The sequence below is a fragment of the Pelophylax lessonae genome (genome assembly GCF_965119305.1).
Source record: "Pelophylax lessonae genome assembly, chromosome: 13".
NCBI classification, from domain to species: Eukaryota; Metazoa; Chordata; class Amphibia; order Anura; family Ranidae; genus Pelophylax; species Pelophylax lessonae.
In genome coordinates this window covers 95745539-95769433 of record NC_138780.1, presented here as the reverse complement: position 1 = coordinate 95769433, position 23895 = coordinate 95745539, and the positions used below count along the sequence as shown (strand labels likewise).

The window sequence follows — 23895 nt, the reverse complement described above, 5'->3', positions numbered from 1 at the left end:
TCAACATGGGGACAAGGTTTTTTGGGCGGGTGGCACCTCACCATGTTGAGGGCATGTGGCCTGGTATGGTTCAGAAGGGAGGGTGGTGCTCACTTGTCACCTTCTTTTCCTGGCCTGCCAGGCTGTATGCTCGGATAAGGGTCTGGTATGGATTTCGAGGGGGGATCCACGCCATTTTTTTCTTGGTGCGCGGGGGGGTTCCCCACAAAATCCTTAAAAGCTCCACTTGTTTGCTTCCCCCCCTCTATGAAATTTCTGGCCCCTCCTCTTTCCCCCCACTGCCTTATGGGAGATACACAGGTCCCAGAAGACAGCGGGACCATTCAAAAAGCGCAGTGCGACTCGGCATGCGCAGTAGAAAACAGGCTATGAAGCCGAAAGTAAAGTGAAGATGGTGGTTCCTGCATCCAGAGCCGATGAACGGATCGGCTTGGGGGGCTGACATCGCAGGATCCCTGGTCAGGTAAGTGTCCTTATATATATAGTCAGCAGCTACATTATTTGTAGCTGCTGACTTTAAAATTTTTATTTCTCTAAGACCGAAACTCTTCTTGAATGACCTGCATATTCCCCCACTGGCAAGTCAAGACAACTGAAAACCCAGGACCTGTTAGAAGCTGGGGAGAAGATGGCAGCGGCAAGGGACCTAGCAGACATCAGATCGTTGGAGCTGAGGTGGGTATCTCCTGCTTTAGTTCCATTTAAGCTTGTGACTGGTATTGTAAAATCTCAGCTAAAAAATAACTGTCACTTTTTTTTTTTTTAATAAGTATCCTTGTCCTGTAATTGTCAATCTGTTCATTAAGCCTATTGTACTAAAAAATAATTACTGAAAAGCAGTTGGTTAATTCACCTCAAGATGCACTAGATCCATTGTTGTGCTTTTTCTGCATATTCCAGCACAGGTAAGATATATGGAAATGACAAAATATATTGTTCCTGTTGGTGCCTAATGCCTAATAACACCAGCATGTTTCTACCAAGTGTACATACTATCAGCGAGGTGTGTAAATGGCCCCAAATGTATTCTGCAGGAGGATAACAACCCCCACAAGCAGCCAAAGTCATCAAGAACTATCTTCAGCATAAAAAGTACAAAGAGTCCTTCCTGTAAGTGTTAGTTTGGCTCCCACATAGTCTTGATCTCAAAATCATGGAGTCTGTCTAGGATTACATGAAGAGGTAGAAGGATTTGAGCAGGGCCGTGGAGTCGGTAGATAAATGTTCCGACTTCGACTCCTCAGTTTTTTGTACTTCCGACTCCTCTGTATTAATATGTATTAATCTTTCGACACTGACTTGGGTGGGTGGCATTGCAGTAACTATTCTGGCCACATCACTAACGATCTCTGGATAAACAAGGATGGCTTGTTCAACTAACAAGATTTCATTTTCCAGCAAAAGACTCTCTTTTCATCATTGAAGATGCAATGCCCTCAGCTATTAACCCTCCATTTTTGTTCAGATGATATAACAGGCTCTTCCATTCCAAGAGGAATTTACCGGGGGTTAGATCGTCACATTGCAACCTCTTGGTGACAGTGAAGGGGTGAGAAAGAAGGTTCTCCAGCTCTTTTGTTTGTGTCCACTGGCTTTCAGTTAATGCAAGATTTTCATTGTCCATTTCTTCTATGAAGTCTAAGTTCAAGCAAACGCTTCACCATTAAATAAGTGCTTCCCCAGCGAGTTGTTTGATCCAAAATGACTCCTTTTCCTGCACATCTTTTCAAAATTGCATCTGTTTTCGGGGCCCTGGCTGCAACAGTTACTTGCCGTAATTTGCCAATTAGTGTAGCTGCATGGCGATCTTTTAATCCATCTCTTATGGCAAGTTGCAGTGTATGAACAGCACATCGCATATGATGAATAGTAGCAAGCTTCAATTCTTCTTCAACAAAGATGTCTAAAAAATGTCAGCATTCTCCTCAGTTTCTAAACTTTCTCCAATACTTGCAGAGCTGTCTTCCTCTAACTCTTTTCTTTCATTGATTTTTATTGAGAAAAAGTCAAGTACAAAATGCAACAAACATGGTAAAACGATCAGGCTAGACATGGTCCTGAATACCATACATATAAAATTGAGGAGTACTAACATTTGAGGGGGGGCATATCCATTAACCAACTGTGTTGAGGTCAAAGAGGGTAGTCCAAAGATCCACCCCCAACACGCTATGGGAGCTGAAACAGGATGCAGAGGGTCGAGTCCCCATATAGAGGGATGCAAAGCCCAAGAATAAACCACAGGCAATATACGAGGTAAGGCGGAGGGTATCTCCAGGAGGGGAAGTATGAGGGGACACCATGCCCCCAATGGGTTGCGAGACATATGGGTCCAGCACATTCCCCTTCCAGAGAAAGCCCCAAGAGTGGTAGGGCGGCAAAGAAGGGTGGGGGGAGTAAGGTAGGATAGACTGGAAGGGGGTAGAAGGGAATAAGAGCATAGGAGGCTCAAGGGGTTAGCTGAAATAAGGAGAGAAAAAGAGGAAAAAGAAAGAGGGTCTGGCGGCCAGATCAAATGGAAACCTGTACATATTTAGCCCAGGGTTCCCAGATGGTCTCAAATTTGACCACATTATTATTGATAATACCAGAGATTTTTTCCTGTGACATGATTCAGGAGATCTTAAGTTTGGTTTCCCTGATGGACACCCTGGGTGTTTCCCATGCTCTGGCTATGGTGAGTTTGGCTCCCAGGAGCATAAAATGGAGGAGTTTCTGAGCAGGTTTAGAGAGTTTAGGGACCTTGACGTTGAGAAGTGCAATTTGTGGGGACTGAGCGATGGGGTGATCAAGTACTTTACGAATGATCTGGAATAATTTATTCCAGAATAGCCTAATCTTGGGGCAGGCCCACCAAGTGTGCAAGTGGTCACCAGATGAACCGCAGCCCCTAAAGCACTGTGGAGAGGCCTTTGGAAACATGGCCGCAATGTGGGTAGGGACCAGGTACCATCTGGTGTGCAATTTAACATTAGCTTCGATGAGAGAAACATTCAGTATACCTGTAAAGGAGCGCTGAAGGCGAAAACCCCAGTCGTCCAGGTCCTACTCCATTTCCAGGTCCCTCTCCCAGGCTAGCGTATATGCAGGTTTGATATCGCTGTTGGATAGTATTGAATAGATGAGGGAAATCCCTCCCCTTGGGTCCCTGGCTTCCGAGCACCAGCATTCATAAAGAGTGATTTGTGGAGGGTCAGGTTTATCGTCCCATATGGAGTGGAGGAAATGTGATATCTGGGAGTGGCGATATCTCTCAGTGAGGGGCATTTTGAGGAAATTGATACAGTGTGGGAAAGAAAGGGGCCCCATGGAGTTAAAGAAGTGTCCAATGCGAAATAGGCCCTTGTTAAGCCACCAATGGAAGGCTTTGATATTTAGTCCAGGGGGAAATAGGGGGGTTGTTAAAAACTTCCTCTAAATCTAATATCTGTTTGTTACCTTCTTCATCTGCGTTCATCTCCTCAATTGTGCTCAACATGTTAGAAGCGTTATCTGTCGCAACACATAAAATCTGTTCCTTTGTAATTTCAAAATCTTCTATAACACCCTCCACTAACTTCTGAAGGTAATCACTGGTGTGATGTGCCTCAGTGTCCTTTAATCTGAGGGTCCGTGTTATTGTTTTGTTATTTTCATCCACAAATCTAACATTAATAGCAAAATAATTGACTCTGTGACGTGTGCATGCATCCATTTTAAGGAAGACAAAACGTCCTTTCAGAACTTTCTGTAGTTCTTCCTTTTTACATTTGGCCTTCTCAATTATAAGTTTCCTTATACTAAGCCATTAATTATAACTTTTTGTGAATTGGGACATTTAAACGTGCTTTTTTTTAAAATTCCAATCTAAATTTAGTAGGAGTAGGAGTCGGAATCGGTGCATTGTTTGCCGACTCCAGGTACCCAAAATTTCCTCCGACTCCTCGACTCCACAGCCCTGGATTTGAGGCAGCCTACATCCACGGAAGTTCTGTGGTTAGTTCGAGATATCTGCAACAACCTACCTGTCGAGATCCTTCAAAAACTGTGTGGAAGTAGGGGGGCGTAGCCTGGCCAGCATGCTGTGAGGACGCTGGAGCCGTTAGCTCCGACATCCCCGGGCATTTCTCCACCTCTAGCGGCCACTTTCTGCTATCCTCGACCAGCCGAACTATGCCTTCTCGCCACCGCACTGCCTCACAGCCACCCGGCGGTGGCAGACACGCTGTGAGCAGGCTCCAAGCCTTCTTCACCCCGCACACAGCCAGCTCCAAACCCACGGCCAAGATGGCGTCCGGCTGTGAGGCATCACAGCCATCCTATCCTGCTCCCAGCCGCAGCTCCCCAGGACTGTCTGCAACAACACATCTGCAGAATTTCAACCCCTCTATTCACTCAGCAGGACAGTTCTCTCCTCCCTCTAAGCTAGACGCTGAAGAAGCAGAATGGGACATCAGGGAACATATTAGAGCCCTCTCCACCAAGCAGTGCGTGGCAAACCCACAATTGACTTTATTGGGGCTCAGCTCTCCTTATTTCCCGATTTATCGCTGCGCACTCTTTTGCAACGATGGGCTGTACGCCCTCTCCTTGAGGCCCTGTGCAGGGTAGATGTCAACTACCACTGGGGTTTTCCTTTTCACCTGACAGCTACGTGAAATGGGAAGACCACTGTCCTCCGCACCAAAGATGACCTACAGCACTTCATGGAAACGTTGGACTTCCACCAACTGATTTTCCAGACTGGAGGTTGAACAGCTCTATCCCTCTTCCACAACACCCTGAGAGATGGCGCCAGGCTCCACTCAGGTCCCATCGCAAGAATCAATGTGGTCGCCGCAACCAAAGCTCAGCATCCTCCCTTCCCTCCTGAATGTAAGACCAGGTCAGCTTGGTGGCAGGGACTACCCAGGAGTTACCCTTAGATATTGCCTTATATCCCATCTTGTGTAAGGCTTATCTTATTTTTTGACCTAGGGCTTTATCGGGGACTTCCTGCTACGTTACTATTACTTTGATTGTCTCGCCAATTATTTTGAACTTTTTATTGTTATGGACACAATTGGTGAACTCTATCTGTTTACGGCCGCTAAAATTGTATTTAATCTGTTTTGTTTTTTTAGTTTTGCCCAGGGTGTGAGTGCTCTCTACATGCCCTCAGTCACTTACCCCCCATTAGGTAGGTCCACTAATGAGGGACTTTCTGATCTGCATAGGTGCAGCCGGGACGAAGGTCCTGGGGGAGCACTATTTTTTTTGCTGGATTATTCTTTCAACGGAGGTTCTATATTTATTTTCTTTGGTTTTTATGTCATCTATGTTTGTTCCTTTCCTCCTTCTTTGGGTATGTACATGGGTACTGGCTTGTTCATGTTTTTTATAATGCTGCCTCCCCTCAAAGCTCTAGGATACAGGGTGTGTCTTGCTCTAGACTTCAGGACCTCCCTATGCTTACATCATGACTTGTAATCTGAAAATACTGACATATAATGTTAGGGGTCTTTGCTCTGCCCAAAAAAGGGACCGCCTTTGGCAGGAAATGTGTCATCTGTTCTCAGATGTCCTACTTTTACAAGAGACGCACTTCACAGCCAGGTCTACACCCCGTATGCCCCTCATGACCTTTAATCAGTGGTTTCATGCCCCATCCCCTATCCCCAAGGCCAGAGGGGTCTGGATTAGAGCTATACAGAGGTCATGTCCCTTGTCCCTCTAATCTAGTCTGGTTGATCTTGAAGGGTGTTTTCTCTTTATTAAAGATCATAGATACACATTTGACAATATCTATGCTCCTAACTCCCGCACAGTTAGTTTTCGCTCTACGACCCTCCGGCAGCTTGGGGATTTTAGGGAGGGTTTTCTAGTTTTGGGTGGAGATTTCAATCTTACACTGGCCCCTGCATTGGACACCTTGTCGGGTAAAACCCACTTATCTTTTAGGGTTCTTAAACACATTAAAAAACTACTACGTGCCATACACCTGGTAGACAGTTGGCATGTAATGCATGTCAGAGACAGGGATTACAGCTACTATTCTAAGACATTTGACACTTATTCCCGCCTGGACTTATTATTGGTTGACCAATTTTATCTAAACAATGTCTTATGCTCTACTATTGAATCTTTTACAATCTCTGATCACTCCCCAGTGACGGTGACCCTACATCAGGTTACTTCTCCCCAATAAGCGAGGACATGGAGAATTAATTAATTCCTTTTGGACGATAAGTCTGTTTGTGAGGCTATCTCCCGATCCTTAGAATCTTATTTTAAAACTAACACTATCAAGGAGGTGTCCTATCAAGTGGTATGGGAAACCCATAAGGCCGTCATTAGGGGGAAATTGATTGCCCAGGGTTCCTGTGTCAAAAAAGAAAAACAGAAAGAAAGCTCAGACCTTTTGGACAAAAAGATATCGCGACTTAGTCTCTCCCAGTGTTTAGACCAGGGATAAACTCCGGTACTATGTACATCGCTTCTATGAACAGGGGAATAAGTTCTGGCAGGTTGCTCCCTAAGCAATTAAAGAAACAAGACTCATATAATGTCCATAGCCTGACTGTCCATGATGGACAAATAGTAGATTCCAACTCAATAGCAGCTGAGTTTCATAAATTTTTTGTCGACAGTATCCGAACCTACCTTAAAAACTCTGAATTGCCGACTCTACCCGCCCAGGTTCTGGAAGAATTAGAGCGACCAATCTCCATTGAGGAACTGGGCAAAGCTGTGGCTAGTCTACCGCTAGGCAAAAGCCTAGCGGTAAAGGACGGCTTTACGAATGCCTACTATAAAAAATTCCTTCCCACACTGGTAACTTCCCTCTATAGCTACTTCAATGCTATTACTAGCTCAAATCCTTTGCCTCCTAAAGCTCTGCTGGCACATGTAACGGTTTTGCCAAAACCGGGGAGAGACCCACAGTGCTGTGTAAACTTTATACCCATTTCCCTGTTAAATTCCGACATCAAGCTACTGGCAAAAATTTTGGCTCTCCACCTCCAAGACCACATTGGGACATTGGTCCACCCGGACCAGACAGGTTTTATAGTGGGTTGTGAAGCCAGAGACAACACTATTCGGCCCTAGATGTTCTCCACTGGGCGCAACACGGGCCGAATCAGACACCCAATGTAGTTTTGTGAATGAAAAGGCCTTTGCCAGGGTGAATTGGACCTATATGACAGAGGTACTGCGGGGAATAGGGCTAGGGGACCGTATGCTGGAATGGGTTCTGGCCCTTTATGCCGAACCTAGGGCTAGGGTCAAAGTCAATAGTACACTCTCCAACTATTTTAGCATACACAATGGGACTAGGCAAGGATGCCCCCTGTCCCCTTTACTGTTTGCCCTGGTCTTGGAACCCTTTTTAAGGACAGTCAGGGGGAATGTAGATATTTCCGGGATCCGTATTGGTTCCATGGAACATAAACTATCTGCTTAAGCAGATGACCTCTTATTTTACCTCTCATACCCCCAAGTCTCATTACCGGTGTTAATGTCCAAAGTGCATAAATTTGGCCTTTTTTCTAACTTTAAAAAAACAATTTGGGATATCTGAGCTATTGCCTATTCATGTTCCCCCCACCATGGTGTCATCCTTGCAATCTTCCTTCCCTTTTGTTTGGCGAACAGACTCCCTACCTTACTTAGGCACACACATTACCCCTGACCAGAAACTTGACGGGAATAATGAAAGATCTACAGACCTGGAGAGGACGTCCCTTGACATGGTTCGGGAGGATAAATGTCCTTAAGATGACAACCTTGCCCAGAATAATCTATATTCTATATACCATACCACGAAACGAAAAATATAACACTGCGCTAATGAATAAAAACGATAAATAATAAAAATAGTGCAGCCAACCCCGACGACGTTATTTATAACAAAACTAGTAGGCGTGGTCTACGACGGCGACGGCATCACGCCCCCTGCTTGCCATTGGAGGACTCCTTTCATCTCTCCAGGAAGCCGGGACGGCGCTGGACGGAGCCCACAGGAACGCCACGGTGAAGCCCCTGAGATGTTCTGAATGCTCGGTGACTGCTGTATAAATGTGAGTGCAATATAGTGTATGTTCCAATAAATTGTCATCTTTTAATGCACTATTGGAGCACTTTTTTTCTTTACACATGACCGCTGCTTTCTTCATGGAATTGTCTCTGGGAGCATCTGAGGCTTGTTTTTAGTTGATGATTGTAAAGATTGTATCGTGGATTCCATGCAGCTTCCTCATGCTTATGTGATCAGATGCCTGTTTGACCACCTATAACTTAGTGGTCATGCTTTTCTGGTAAGGAGATCCCTATCTCACCTGGGGTGTGAAGTGTGTTGATTTCATCCTTTATCAAGTCACCCCTTCCTCCTTGCATGATCCTATGGCTTTTTTTCTTCTGGATTGCTGCTATTTTGGGACTATCATTTATCAATGATACATTGTTTTATTTGTGTGATTTTATCGCTGCACTGTTTTTATTATGTACCAATAACATTACCTCAGATTTTCTTTAAGCGACTACGTAGAGCATTCCTGACCTTTGTGTGGAAGGACAGACAGCCTAGACTAGCCCATGATCTTCTCTGTAGACACAAATTGTACAGTGATGTTGGACTCCCTGACATAGCTTTTTACTACAAAGCCATGGCACTAGTTCGTATATTGAATTAGTGTCACGACTAATCAAATAAATTATGGGTTCCTCTAGAAAAACCGATGGCGGGTAGGAATCTAGCAGGCGCCCCTTGAATTCCATCAGCCTTTAGAGGTCTTTCGGACTGGACATTCCCAATGACTCGATCATCTTTGTCAACATGGGACCGATTGAATGCCTCAGGCCAATATGCTCCCCAAACATCTTCATTGGCACCTCTTGAGGGCTATCCCTGGTTTCCACTTGGAGAAAATCCAGGATTCTTTGGCTCCTGGGGCTCCGACAGGAAAGTTGCATGTGCCAAATATGCCACGAGGGCATTTTGCCTCCCCTTCCTGTGATACAGGCTTAATACGGAACTATCCCATTTGCATCCTGGAGACATCGCCAACTAACAGACTTTCTTAGTAAATTACAACCCCTACTACGACCACTCAATACACTTACCACCTTTGAATCCTTAAGCCTTGATCGCCCGGATTCCAAACACTTTTTGTCACAAATGTAAAAACTTGTGCTTAGCTCACAAACTAAATCTGTCCCCTATTATATTCAAGATTGGGAGAGAGAGATAGGTCAGGATTTCAGTCCTTTACAGATACAAAGGAGGATCAAATTCACACAAACTTCCTCCGTTAGCTCAAATACTCAAGAAATATCATATAAATTTCTCTCTAGATGGTATAGGGCCCCATCCCGCCTAGCCCAGATGTTTCCGGCGGGCGATGATCGCTGCTGGAGGGGGTTCAACCAACAGGGCAACGCTTTTTCACATATGGTGGACATGTCCCATGATTAGGGCCTTTTGGGAAACAATTACCCCATGGGTTCAGAAAATGACCCTTTGTCCCAAAAATTTCTCTCCCTTACATTTCCTTTTCCAGGGGGCCCCTTCATTGACTAAAGTATATAAGAGGAGTGTCACTCCATACTTACTAAACGCAGCTAAATCTCTGATTCCCAAATACTGTAAACAATCAGTATGTCCCACATTACTGGACTGGAAAAGGGAGGTTGATGCTATCATAGAAGCAGAGAGTTGGATACACATGCTGAAAGACTAACAAGACAAATTTAGAGACACTTGGTCAGACTGGATGTATTATTCCTTTGAAATACCTACTAACTCATCGTGATCCCTATAATCTACCTCAGATGTGTTTGTATTTGCTACCTAATTACCCTATACCCATACCCAAAATTAGTTGTTAAATTGATTGCTGTCTTCCCTGTATTCTTCTTTCTTGAACTCACTACCCTTTCCTTCCCTTATTTTACTGATGTTCTATTTAAGCCACATCTGACCACTATACACATGTTGTACTTGATTGACCAAATCAGATGTGTATGTATGAAGGGGGTTCCTATTGTGCCTTAGTTTGCCCCTGCCTAGTCACCCACACCCGTAATGACGATGGTGTGGGGATGGGTGGAGAGCCCAGGTGCATTTGGTGTCTAATATACGCTTGACTTGTATGTATGTAATGTGCATCCTGTATTTGGTGGATTACTTTAAATATGTGCATCAGAAGAGGAATTTTTATTTTTTACTTCTTTGTGATTCTTGTTGTATATTTTGCATTTTGTCTTTCTGAAAAATGTAATAAACGTTCATTATATAAAAAAAAAAAAAAATTGTGTTGAAGTGTACCCAGAACAATTGATCCTGTTTTGAAGGCAAAGGATGGTCACACCAAATATTGATTTGATTTGGATTTCTCTTCTGCTCATTTACTTTCCATTTTGTAAATTGATAAAAATAAACTATTAACACTTCTATTTTTTCTTACCTGCCTAAAACATTTGCACAGAACTGTATTTCTTTTCATACATCACGGGACACAGAGCCATAAATCATAACGTATGGGTTATATAGCCACCTTTAGGTGAAGGACACTGGCAACCAATCAGAATTGATGCCCCCTATATACCCCTCCCATACAGAAAGTACCTCAGTTTTTTCGCCAGTGTCTAAAGGTGATGGTCACTGTGGAGAGTCTCTCCACATTTTTTCTTATTTTTTCTTCAAATGAAGACAGAAGATATGCTGTTTACCCCGATCAAAGATCATGGAATCTAAGGGCTTAGCTAGCAGATCCATCCTAAACAGTCAATGGACTAAAAAGATGGTACCTGAGCCTCGAGAAGCAGATACAAGGTTTTGCCTGTAATGCTGTCCTTTTTAGGCACTGGACCCTGGGATCTGGACCCTTGGTAATACCGAACCCCAAAGGCACTCTGTGCAGGGTGCTTTACAGGTCCAAGGCTGTTGCCCCTCTAAAATAAGGGGACCCAGTCCTTGAAGGTCACCAAGACAAAGCTCGCCGTGATGGGTGAAGATTGGATTTCTGTTTCAAGCAGAATCCTGTGGCTGGACTGGTGAGTCCAATTTAAAATATTTACTTATTCAGGAAACCTTGAAGGTAAGTATTGCTGACATATTTGCAAATTGTAAATATTTTATGCACTGTTCCTTTTAATAACATAACAGAGACCATGTGCCATATGTATCCCTCCATGAGACTATGGATGTTATGCTTGCAAGTCACATCTTGTTGAGGCTGTTGTGGGATTGTTGCAAAGCTTGATTTAAATCATTATTTCTTTGCCTATTGTTATCACATTGTGTTTTTTCCCTGAGTGGATTACCTGAAGGGTAAAGCTGTGACAAACAAAATTCAGCCTAAGCTGCTCTCACCCCATATGGTTGTTGTTTTCACCCCAGTGCATAAGCATCTGCATGTTCGTCTCTGCCTTGATCGTGTGTCTATGGCGTAGGCCTATTCACGAACACGCGGGAATCTTCGCCTTTAACTACAGGCGTACACCGCATGAAGGGCGTGCTCTTATGCATTGGCGTGCAAGTGCACACCGCACAGGTGCGATACAGCATAAATGGGGGCATTCTGCAAGAAACTGTTTTCAACGCACTAGCCTCTGTCAGAGGCTGAGGGGGACACAGAGCAGCAGCAGCTGGGTTGCGTGAGTCACTGTGGGTGTATATTACTGGCACAAACAGGTCCTGTATCTTGGGATAATCAGTGCTGTGTGCATTAGGGTGTATAAGCTTGGCAATAGCCTTGAGTACACTTAAAGATAGTACCTCAAATTTGTCTTGCTTTAACCACTTGCCGACCGCACGCCGCAGATGTACGGCGGCAGTCTGACTCTCCCAGGCAAAGTCCCTTACATGTACGGCGCTCGCCTGGGAGGAGCTAGGGGGTGGTCGCACGCCGCCGGAGGTACGCTTCCACTCCCGCTCATCAGCGGGGAAGCTAATGTGTGTGACAGGCAGCTCTGATGGCCGCCGGCCACTCGCAATCTCCCGCTGCTGACAGAGAAGGACGGACGGCTGATGTTAACACAGCCGTCCGTACTTCTCCCTGAAGTTATCACAGATGTTATGTGATCCTGCTATATAGGATCGCATGTCTGTGATAACTAAACAAGCCACGCCCACCCACATTTAGAATCAGGCCCCTAGGGTCACATTTAACCTCTTGATCATCCATACTGTTAACCCCTTCCCTGCCAGTGTAATTTTTATAGTAACAGTGCATATTTTTAGCACTGATTACTGTAGTAATGTCACTGGTACCCCCAAAAGTGTCAAAAATGTCAGTTAGGGGTCCGATCTGTCTGCCGCAATGTCGCAGTCCCGCAAAAAAAATCTTTTTACTAGTAAAAAAAAAAAATAAAAATAAAAATGACATAAATCTTTCCCGTAGTTAGTAAACGCAATAACTTTTACGCACACCAATTAAAATACGCTTATTGCGATTTTTTAAACAAAAATATGTAGCAAAAAACAAATTGACCTAAAATGTTAAAAAATTTTAATTTTTACATTTTTTTTTTTTGAGAATTTCATATAAAAGAATGTGAAAAATATAGTTTTTTTTTTTCAAAATTGTCGCTCTTTTTTTTTTTATAGTGCAAAAAAAGAAAAAAAATCACACCGGTGATCAAATACCACCAAAAGAAAGCTCTATTTGTGGGGAAAAAAAGGACATCAATTTCGTTTGGGTACAGCGTCGCACGACCGTGCAATTGTCTGTTAAAGTCACGCAGCGCCGAATCGCAAAATAGGGCCTGGTCATTGAGCAACCAAATCCTCCGGTCTGAAAGTGGTTAAAGCAATGTCTGCCTGAAAAAGGGCAGGGGGGGGGGCACAGTCAGAAAAGGCACTGTGATGCCATCGTCAGGCCTACTCCTGTCTACTCCTCCTGAAGAGCCAGAGGCATCTTGCTACTCCTAGTACTTCTGCCGCAACCTACGTCACTAAAGACGATTTGGCTGCGGCATTGCCCAGCCTTGAGGGTAGGATTGCTGGTATAATTTCAGCATCTCAAGGGAAGAAACATGATAGATCTCCCTCACCTGGGCCACCCCCTGAGTCAGTTCAGGACTGGGCAGAGGATGTGGAAGAAGTAGCTGATGGTGACCCTATGTAAGGTCAAAATGAGGTTTCCATTTCTGGGGAGTCAGGGTCAGAGGAGTCTCTAGCTACCTCTCAGGCCCAGAGATTGTTTATTCAGTCTATTACTGAAATGGTCCAGTCTGGATACAAATTTCCTCCCTGAAGTCTCTTTTTCCTCTCTAGGCTCATTGCGCTCTACTCATAGTCCTCAGACGTTTCCCATACATCCGCTCCTGGAGCAAGAAATGTATAAAGATTGGGACCATCCTGAATGGATTTTTGTTCCTCCTAAAAGGTTTACATTATTGTATCCTATGGAGGAAAAGTTTACAAAGAAATGGAATATGCCCACTATGGATGCTTCCATTTCTGCGGTTAACAAGAGTTTACCTGTCCTGTGGATAATGTCCAGGTTTTTAAAGATTCAGCAGATAAAAAGTTGGAATCTTTATTGAAAGCCTCCTTTGCAGTTGCCGGTTCTGGGATTCAACCAGCAGTAGCAGCCATAGGAGTTTGTCAGTCTTTAAAAGACCGTATGAAGCGAGTGTTCAAGACAGTTCCTTCACAAGGAGAGTCTATGGTAGATCTGTCAGATCTACCTCACAATTTATGTTTTGCAGTGGATGCTCTTACGTACTGTCCAGGGGAAATGGTCTTGGATAGAGAAAGGTCTCCCCATAAACATTTTGGAAATCCGAGCAGTCAGTCGGGCTTTAAAATTCTGGGCATCCAGGCTTCGGGGGTCACCCTATCAGGGTACAATCCGACAATGCCATGGCTGTGGCTTATATTAACCATCAAGGAGGCACAAGGAGTTGGTCAGCCCAGAAAGAGGTGGATTTCACCCTGTCTTGGGCAGAGAAGTTTGAGCCATGCCTGACAGCAGTTTTTATTCCGGGAATAGAGAACTGCCAGGCAGACTTTTTGAGTCGTCAACAGATGTTTCCGGGGAGTGGTCCTTACACCCAAGATGTTTCAATCAATCTGCCTACGCTGGGGGGTCCCAGACGTAGATCTGTTGGCATCCAGGTTCAACAACAAATTGAAGAGATTTGTGTTCAGGACCAGGGATCCACTCGCAATCGGAAGTGAATGCTTTGGTGACTCCTTGGGAGGAGTATTCCCTGATGTTTGCCTTTTCATTGCGATAACTTCGGCTAGAAGAGTATCATAACTAGCAGCTCTTTCTTGTAAAAAGCCATTCTTGATATTTCATCAAGATAGAGTGATTCTACGTCCACACCCAGGTTTTTTGCCCAAGGTGGTGTCTGCCTTTCATTTGAATCAGGACATTATACTACCTTCCTTTTTTCCAGATCTTCACTCAGAGGAGGAAAAGTTATGGCATTCTCTTGATGTAATGCGTGCCCTTAAGTATTACTTAGAGAACTCAGCTCGGATTCGTAAGAACGAGAGCTTGTCTGTGCTGTCAGAAGGGCCCAGAAAGGGGTTGGCAGCATCTAAGTCTACGATTTCTTATTGGATTAACCAGGTTATTACCCAGGTGTATGGTTTAGTAGGGAAGGCTCTGCCTTTTCCTATAAAGGCACATTCTACCAGAGGAGTAGGTGCCTCTTGGGCACATTGCCATCAAGCTTCTGTGGCTCAGATTTGCAAGACCACGAACTGGTCATCGGTGCATAGGTTCACTCGTTTCTATCGAGTGGATGTTGGGACCCAGGAGAAATCTGCATTTGGACGCAGTGTTCTGCAGGCAGCAGTGTAATCCTTTTTTGGGTCAGATGGCATTATTTTTCGGTGTCCCCCTCTCCTCAGATGCATTTCTTTGGGACATCCCATGTGATGATTTATGGCTCTGTGTCCTGTGATGTACAAAAAGAAAGATGGATTTTTTAATAAAGACTTACCTGTAAAATCAATTTCTTGAAGTAAATCATGAAAACACAGAGGTCCCTCCCCTCTTTCATTGGGTCTTTATTGCTTGCTACAAAATTGAGGTACTTCCTGTGTGGGAGGGGTTATATAGGGGGGCATAAATTCTGATTGGTTGCCAGTGTCCTTCACCTAAAGGTGGCTATATAACCCATACGTTATGATTTATGGCTCTGTGTCCCTTGATGTACTTCAGGAAATTGATTTTACAGGTAAGTCTGTATTAAAAAATCCATTTATTTGTTTCACCATTCTGCATCTTGTTTTACAAAGTTATTGTTTCAGATGTTTGTATGCATCTGTGTTACTCACCCCTGTTCATAATGCTCAAGGGTTCTGTTCTGTTCCAAAAAACGGAACAGAACTGAAAGGACACAACTCGGATGTCAGTGGATGGTCATCCGCTGACATCCGCAATCCCATTGACAAGCATTATGTCCGTATATCACCCGCAAACGGATGGGGTGATATACGGACATACGGAACGTCCGTGTGAAAGAGCCCTAAGGGCTCTTTCACACAGACGTTCCGTATGTCCGTAAATCACCGCATCCGTTTGCGGGTGATTAACGGACATAATGAATGTCTATGGGATTGCGGATGTCAGTGGATGACAATCCGCTGACCCTTGATTTTCGTCCTTTCAGTTCTGTTCCATTTTTTGGAACGGAACAGAACCCTAAAACGGAACGGATGCAAAATCGGATGTCAGCGGTGTCATCCGCTGACATCTGCAATCCCCATAGACATACATTATGTCCGTATATCATCCGCAAACGGATGGGATGATATGCGGACATACGGACCGGATGACACAAAAAAAAAAAAAGCACCGGAGCGGAAGAAAAAAACTGAGCGGCTGTGTGAAAGAGCCCTTAGACTTTAATTTCCACTCATTTAGCCGGAGTTCACAGATTAACAACCTGAAACACTTTTCTATAAGCACTTCAATGCTTGACATGAAGACTCCTAGTATATCCTATAGGGCCAGTTCACACCTAAATGAATTGACTGTCATTTAAAGGAAAAAACTATTTTTTGTATTAGTAAAAACAATGAGGGCCAGTTCACACAATAACATGGCGTGGGAAAGGTGTGTTCTGTGTGCGTTTGCTGCACCTTGTTCAAAGCGCACTGCGCCCTTGGGTTTCTGCTGCGGGTGTCAATACATTGTTAACAGTACCCCAAATGCAGATTGCAAACCCAATTCACATGGGGGTACTACAGCATACACACATGCAAAAGCTATGTTTACCCGCATGGGAGTGCACGGGTGTTCAGTGAATCCCCATGCAGGCAGTCCCATTGATGTTAATCGGGATGCAGCAGCTGTATGAAAACAGAGGTTGCTCAAAATTTTACATCTGCATTCGGAGCAATGCACCCACACAGATGTCAAAATGGGAGCAGGGTCTGTGTCCATGCAGCCGCTGCATCCAAAACATGAATGGGACTGCCTGCCCAGGGGTGCACGAGCACTGAACCTTACACGGTTGGGTGCTGTAGTATGTCAGTGTGAACAAGACCTAGGCGCGCATAGCGAAATTGACTAGTGATGGCTCAGGTGTGTTTGGGATCATAGTCCCAGCCCACCTGAGCTATCCGGCCAGAGAGTCAATACAGCTAGTCATAGGCAGAGAGGCATTTCCAAGTCTGCAGCTGCACATACCAGGAAATGCCTCACTGCCTGTGATTGGCAGTGCGCAATGATGGGATTGCTCAGGTGAGTTTGGACTACGATCCTGAACACGCCTGAGCCCATTTTTCCCCTCCATGCACTAGTCTTTGTTAATCCCCCCGTCTTTATCTATGGACAGTACACAGACATTTCCTCTGCCAATTCATCTCAGCGAACAACTGACCATCTGTAATGGAATCCCTGCTTCCCAGTACCAGTCAGGAGGGAGTGCTCAGCACATAGAACATAATAAACATGGACATTTGGCTGAAATAAGCACTCATGTTTATATCACAGAATGATTGCACAGCAGTCAGGTCTCTTCATATAAGTATAACCTATAGGAGCCAGGTTGTAGTCAATAGAAGTAATAATTATTACATGCCATTTGTTTTAAATCTGCATGACTGTCCCTGCTCCCTAGAATGCTCATGCAGCCAGTGCTGGTCCAGGGGTACTACAAACCCTGTCCACGTATAACACAGCATGTAGCACATTTATAGGTGTCTTCTGCTACTCACCGTCCATGCAAAGCTTGCCAGCACTTCCACTCTCCGCCCCCTGATTGGACAGGAAGGAAGGAGGCTTGGAACGCATACTTCCGCCATGTAACTCAATGGGACGCATAGCGGACTGAGCACACGTTGCTAAGAGACGGAAATGGCTGCTGTCAAAGGCCTGATACAGGGGACAGGTGCTCTGGGGTCCAGGACGGTTCTGCAGTTAGGACGGTATGTGGCCGCCGGTGTGGCCTCCCTGTCCTCGGTAGGTAATATTCCAGCAGGCATGTAATGGCGCCCCACGGCTGAGCACGTTGCCAGCCGACCCTGATTGTGAAGGACAGTGCCTGGTTGGAAGTTCTGTCTCTGGAAATGTCCTCTTTGCTGACCTGCATGACATGGTATGCATGCTGCACTGAGATCAGCTAACGTGATGTTCAATGAGCTCCATAATGTTAAAGTATGACTGCAGGGAAAGTTTTTCTATATCTCTGTTTTGGATTGAGTGGTGAGGGGTTAGATCCTCTGTCAGTTTTTTATCACAGCCTGTGTCCCTGTTTGGGATATTCTTCCCCTCTAAGGCTTATTTACATTTTTCCTCTGTGTTGTGTTACGGTGACGCATGTTACATGTCTTAGCACACTGCAGTAACATTCATTTTCAACGCACTAATGGCCACCTGTAACGTTAGAAAACCATTATAACGTTAGAAAACCATACCTTGTGAAAATTCCATACCCTCGTCACTTCCTGTCACAGAACAGCTGAGCAGACTAGCAGTGCGCATGCTCGAAGGTCCTGGAGGGTAGGGAATTTTCACGGTAGTGTGTTGTAACGTTACACCGCATCAGCTGTTGCTGCGGTTTCATAAAAACATCTACGCTGCAACGCGAAATCATTTCCGCCCTACCCCTGTGACTTCCCTGATCTCGGCTACTAAATGTAAAAGCGGCGGCGGGTGTATGAAAATATAAATCACAGAGATCTCGGCTCCGTGATTTATATTTTCATAGAGCCGCCGCCGCTTTTAAATTTAGTAGCCGAGATCAGGGAAGTGACAGTGGTAGTAGCGGAGATGATTTCATGTTCCAGCCAAGATGTTTTCATGTAACCGTGGCAACAGCTGATGCGGTGGAACGTAAAAAAAACCTACCCCGTGAGAATTCCCTACCCTCCGGAGCTTAGAGCATGCGCACTGCGAGGCTGCTCAGCTGTTCAATGACGTAGGTGCACCGGAAATAACGAGGGTAGGGAATTCTCACGGGTAGGGTTTTTTTTACGTTACACCGCATCAGCTGTTGCCACGGTTACATGAAAACATCTCGGCTGGAACATGAAATCATCTCCGCTCCTACCCCTGTCACCTCCCTGATCTCGGCTACTAAATTTAAAAGCGGAGGCGGGTCTATGAAACTATAAATCATGGAGCCGAGATCTCTGTGATTTATATTTTCATACACCCCCCCCCCCGCTTTTAAATTTAGTAGTCGAGATGAGGGAAGTGACAGGGATAGGAGCGGAAATAATTTCATGTTGCAGCCGAGATGTTTTAATGTTACCGTGGCAACAGCTGATGCGATGTAACGTTACAACACACTACCCCGTGAGAATTTCCTACCCTCCGGACCTCTGAGCATGCGCAATGGTAACCTGGTCAGCTGTTCCATGACGTAGGTGCGACGTAGGTGCACCGGAAGTGACGAGGGTAGGGAATTTTCACGTAACATCGGCCCATACACAGAGCTCGGCTCGATTCGCACATGCGCAGTAGGAAACCGGCTGTGAAGCCATAAGGCTTCACTGCCAGTTTCCCTTAGCCAAGATGGCGGCACCAACACCCGAGAGCCGATTCAAGAATCAGTTCAGGTAAGCGAACCGCTGGATGCCTGGACAGGTAAGTGCCCTATTAGTAAAAGTCAGCAGCTACAGTATTTGTAGTTGCTGACTTTTGAATTTTTGGAGGGGCGGGCGGAACTCCAAACTCCTCCTTTAACCACTTCCTCCAAATGGACGTCCCTGTATGTATGTTCTTGGGTTTCCGTTATTATATCGGGATGATGCCTGCACCTATAGGCATCATCCCGGTATCATTCTTTTTAGCCGGAGATCTTGTTTCAGGTAGAAGTGATCTAAGTGGCTAATTTACCACTCGGCTTCTGCAGGTGGCAGAAGGGTGTCCCACCCCCCTCCCCCCCCCCCCCACCACCTCTACCGGGCTCTACCTTACGATTGTGGTACCTGGGAGCGATTCCGCCAGTGGCGATGGCTGCCCTGTACAGAGAAAGAGGAACGAACGTCATTCCCCTCTCTCTGTAACCGGAAGCGACGAGTAGTTTTCCACTTCCGGTTTCGCCTCTTTGTTTACGTGGCAACTAATGGCCAGAGAAGCAGATTTTGGTCTGATCGGCTGCATGTGGGGCCAGAAGAGAGGTTTTGGGTCTAATAAGACCCCAAATCTCTCCATAAAGAGGACCTGTCTCAGCCCATGCTGTCACAAGAGATGTTGTTCGTCCCTTGTAATAGCAAAAAAGTTAGTACAGAAAAAAAAACTTTGATTAAAATAAATATATATATATATATATATATATATATATATACTTTTTTTTTTTTTTTTTTTAAGCGCCACGTCCCACTGTGCTTATGCACAAATGAGAACGCATAGGTTACTCCCACACGCATATGTTACTGTGCTCGCACCAGACATGTGAGGTGTTGTCGCAAATGTCAGAGCAAGAGTAATAATTCTACCACCAGACCTCCTGTGCAATTCTGAACTGGTAATCTGTAAAGGCGTTTAAAGCGTCGTATTTGAAGAATTTTAAGCACTGTAGTTTCCACTGGCAGACGCAATTTTAAAGCATCACATGTTGGGTATCAATTTTACTCAACGTAACATAATGTTTCACATTGAACAAATAAGTTGGGCTAACTTTAGTTATTTTTAGGTCATGAAGCTGTTTTTTTTTTTTTTTCTAAAAAAATTGCGTTTGAAAAATGACTGCGCAAATACCATGTGACATATAAAATTGCAACACCCACCATTTTATTCTATAGGGTCTCTGCAAAAAAAAAAAAAAAAAAAAAAATATATATATATATATATTGTGTATTATATATATATATATATATATATATATGTTTAGGGGTTCTAAGTAATTTTCTAGTCAAAAAAAAGTAGATTTTTACATGTAGGAGCGAAGTGTCAGAATAGGCTTGGGAAGGAGGTGGTTAAAATAGGATCATGAATATTATATTTTTAGTTTTGCTTTAAATTTCTTCTGCTTGTACTTCATACAATCGCATCTGTTTCCAGCATGTAATCCCATATTCTGATCGAAATACCATCACATTCATGTACAACATTTTCAGTTCTGTGATAGTTTGATTGACAATTACTTGGTCATGAAATAGTGTCATCTTCTATCAATTTTATATATATATATATATATATATATATATATATATATATATATATACAGTGGGTACGGAAAGTATTCAGACCCCCTTAAATTTTTCACTCTTTGTTATATTGCAGCCATTTGCTAAAATCATTTAAGTTCATTCTTCTTCCTCATGAATGTACACATAGCACCCCATACTGACAGAAAAACACAGAATTGTTGACATTGTTGCAGATTTATTAAAAAAGAAAAACTGAAATATCACATGGTCCTAAGTATTCAGACCCTTTGCTGTGACACTCATATATTTAACGTGCTTTCCATTTCTTCTGATCATCCTTGAGATGGTTCTACACCTTCATTTGAGTCCAGCTGTGTTTGATTATACTGATTGGACTTGATTAGGAAAGCCACACACCTGTCTATATAAGACCTTCCAGATCACAATGCATGTCAGAGCAAATGAGAATCATGAGGTCAAGGGAACTGCCTGAAGAGCTCAGAGACAGAATTGTGGCAAGGCACAGATCTGGCCAAGGTTACAAAAAGATTTCTGCTGCACTTAAGGTTCCTAAGAGCACAGTGGCCTCCATAATCCTCAAATGGAAGACGTTTGGGACGACCAGAACCCTTCCTAGAGCTGGCCGTCCGGCCAAACTGAGCTATCGGGGGAGAAGAGCCTTGGTGAGAGAGGTAGAGAAGAAACCAAAGATCACTGTGGCTGAGCTCCAGAGATGCAGTCAGGAGATGGGAGAAAGTTGTAGAAAGTCAACCATCACTGCAGCCCTCCACCAGTCGGGGCTTTATGGCAGAGTGGCCCGACGGAAGCCTCTCCTCAGTGTAAGACACATGAAAGCCCGCATGGAGTTTGCTAAAAAAACACCTGAAGGACTCCAAGATGGTGAGAAATAAGATTCTCTGGTCTGATGAGACCAAAATAGAACTTTTTGGCCTTAATTCGAAGCGGTATGTGTGGAGAAAACCAGGCACTGCTCATCACCTGTCCAATACAGTCCCAACAGTGAAGCATGGTGGTGGCAGCATCATGCTGTGGAGGTGTTTTTCAGCTGCAGGGACAGGACGACTGGTTGCAATCGAGGGAAAGATGAATGCGGCCAAGTACAGGGATATCCTGGACAAAAACCTTCTCCAGAGTGCTCTGGACCTCAGACTGGGCCGAAGGTTTACCTTCCAACAAGACAATGACCCTAAGCACACAGCTAAAATAACGAAGGAGTGGCTTCACAACAACTCCGTGACTGTTCTTGAATGGCCCAGCCAGAGCCCTGACTTAAACCCAATTGAGCATCTCTGGAGAGACCTAAAAATGGCTGTCCACCAACGTTTACCATCCAACCTGACAGAACTGGAGAGGATCTGCAAGGAGGAATGGCAGAGGATCCCCAAATCCAAGTGTGAAAGACTTGTTGCATCTTTCCCAAAAAGACTCCTGGCTGTATTAGATCAAAAGGGGGCTTCTACTAAATACTGAGCAAAGGGCCTGAATACTTAGGACCATGAGATATTTCAGTTTTTCTTTTTTAATAAATCTGCAACAATGTCAACAATTCTGTGTTTTTCTGTGTTTTTCTGTCAGTATGGGGTGCTATGTGTACATTCATGAGGAAGAAGAATGAACTTAAATGATTTTAACAAATGGCTGCAATATAACAAAGAGTGAAAATTTAAGGGGGTCTGAATACTTTCCGTACCCACTGTGTGTGTGTGTGTGTATATATATATATATATATATATATATATATATATATATATATATATATATAATTTAAGATGGATAGAGCTTTGTTTTGGTGATATTTAAACCCTTCGTGATGACAGCTTAACACCTGTACAGTTTTGCAGCTTTGACCTGTGCTAGTAAAACTGTACATATCATCATAACTATATACAAAAAGAGTCGCGCTGACAGTTAGCGATTATTAGTGTATAGAGATAGTGAAAATTATATAACCCTTGCTACAAATGAGTCCAAGCATAGAATCCAAGGGGATGCTGAAAAGGTTAAATATTAGAGGTAAAGTTCTCCTCATGTGTGACTGTCACCGTACCGGACGGTTGAGCCTGAAGTGTAGAGGGAAGGCCTCTGGTACACCCCAGACTCAGGGACCACCAATGTTGTAACAGTGGCCACGAGAGCATGGTGGTGTATGGGTGCCTGGATCGTTGTCTGTGTGGTGGGTGTCACCAGGGTGGACCACAAGGTTAAATGGCAGGCCAGCAGATTCCAGGCTGGTGGCATCACTGACCAGGCAGGTGCATGCAGAGCAGAAGAGACACAGGATGCATGGTCAGAGAAGCCGGGTTGGCAACAGACAATCAGATGCAGGCAAATAATAGTCAGGGTACAGGCAGAGATCGGCAATGTAAATTCAGGCAGATGAACAAGAGACAAGAAGCAAAGTCCAGATACAGGCCAGGGTAATGGTGGGAGAGGTTTAACGGAGTCAAAGGCAAGCCAAGTAAAATACTGGAATAACATAATCAGGTTCAGGAACACAGGTACAGCTTCAGATCAGACAACAAAGCATTAGCGTAACTGCTACACTTATATATGGCATTTGGCGCCAACGTTTATTGCCATGTGCAAATATTCATGTGCCTGGCATGATGTGCACTTGCGGGATCGCGCCTACGCATTTATGTCTGCCCTTTAACATTAGTAGCACTATGGCCAGCACGTCCCTGACAGTGACCCATGTTGGAATACATGCAGTTACCATCCATAACTATGTGCAAAGTCTGTAGAAGACACCGCCACCCTGGAATAGTAAAATTGCCTGCTTACCGGCTAGAATGGACCGTCAGTCAAAAAAGGTCAAAATCGCTTTTGGCTATATACCCAGCCAGGGCCTCTCAAAGATGTTCCTGCAGGGTCCCCTTGGGCCAATAGAGGTCATCCAACCATACTATCCATAGTATTATACCCAAAAATATAAGATGCTCCCACATATGTTACCTGGGTCACATATGGGGATTACTTTACCTCTAATAAAAAAAGGATTGTAAAAGGCAGAAGGTTTTTTTATCTTAATGCATTGAGAAAAAAATCTTCTGTGTGCGGCAGCCCCCCTCAGCCTCCTAACACTCACCTGAGCCCATCTTTATCCAGCGATGTTGCAGGAGTTTCTTAGCTGCCCCGGACTCCCCTCCTCATGGGCTGAGACAACAGTGCAACGCGATTGGCTCCCGCTGCTGTCAATAAAAGTCAGTCAGCCAGTCAGGAGAGAGAAGGGGTGGGGCAGTGGTGTGGCTTTGTGTCTGAACAGACAGTGGGGGCTGTGACTCAGCTCGGGTGCGGGCACTCATTAGGTGGGAGGAGCACAGAAGAAAGACCCAAGAAGAGGAGAA

The 23895-nt window shown here is 44.5% G+C and overlaps 2 protein-coding genes across 3 annotated transcripts in view; one reads left to right on the top strand and one right to left on the bottom strand.

Moving 5' to 3' along the window:
* Positions 1 to 17193, bottom strand: part of DTD2 (D-aminoacyl-tRNA deacylase 2) — a 40283-nt gene extending 23090 nt beyond the window's left edge. Inside the window, exon 1 of the mRNA XM_082275697.1 lies at positions 17147 to 17193. The gene's annotated coding sequence lies outside the window, so the exon portion shown is untranslated. The remainder of the gene's footprint in view (positions 1 to 17146) is intronic.
* Positions 17194 to 17225: 32 nt separating this feature from the next.
* The window catches only part of NUBPL (NUBP iron-sulfur cluster assembly factor, mitochondrial), an 88046-nt gene continuing 81376 nt past the window's right edge, over positions 17226 to 23895 (top strand). The window contains exon 1 of one of the 2 annotated variants that reach the window (XM_082275696.1): positions 17226 to 17390. In XM_082275696.1, coding sequence (XP_082131822.1) covers positions 17286 to 17390 — 105 coding nt within the window. In that variant the 5' untranslated portion in view covers positions 17226 to 17285. Of the gene's footprint in view, positions 17395 to 23895 lie in introns of both variants that reach the window. The other variant, XM_082275695.1, reaches the window with a different exon arrangement.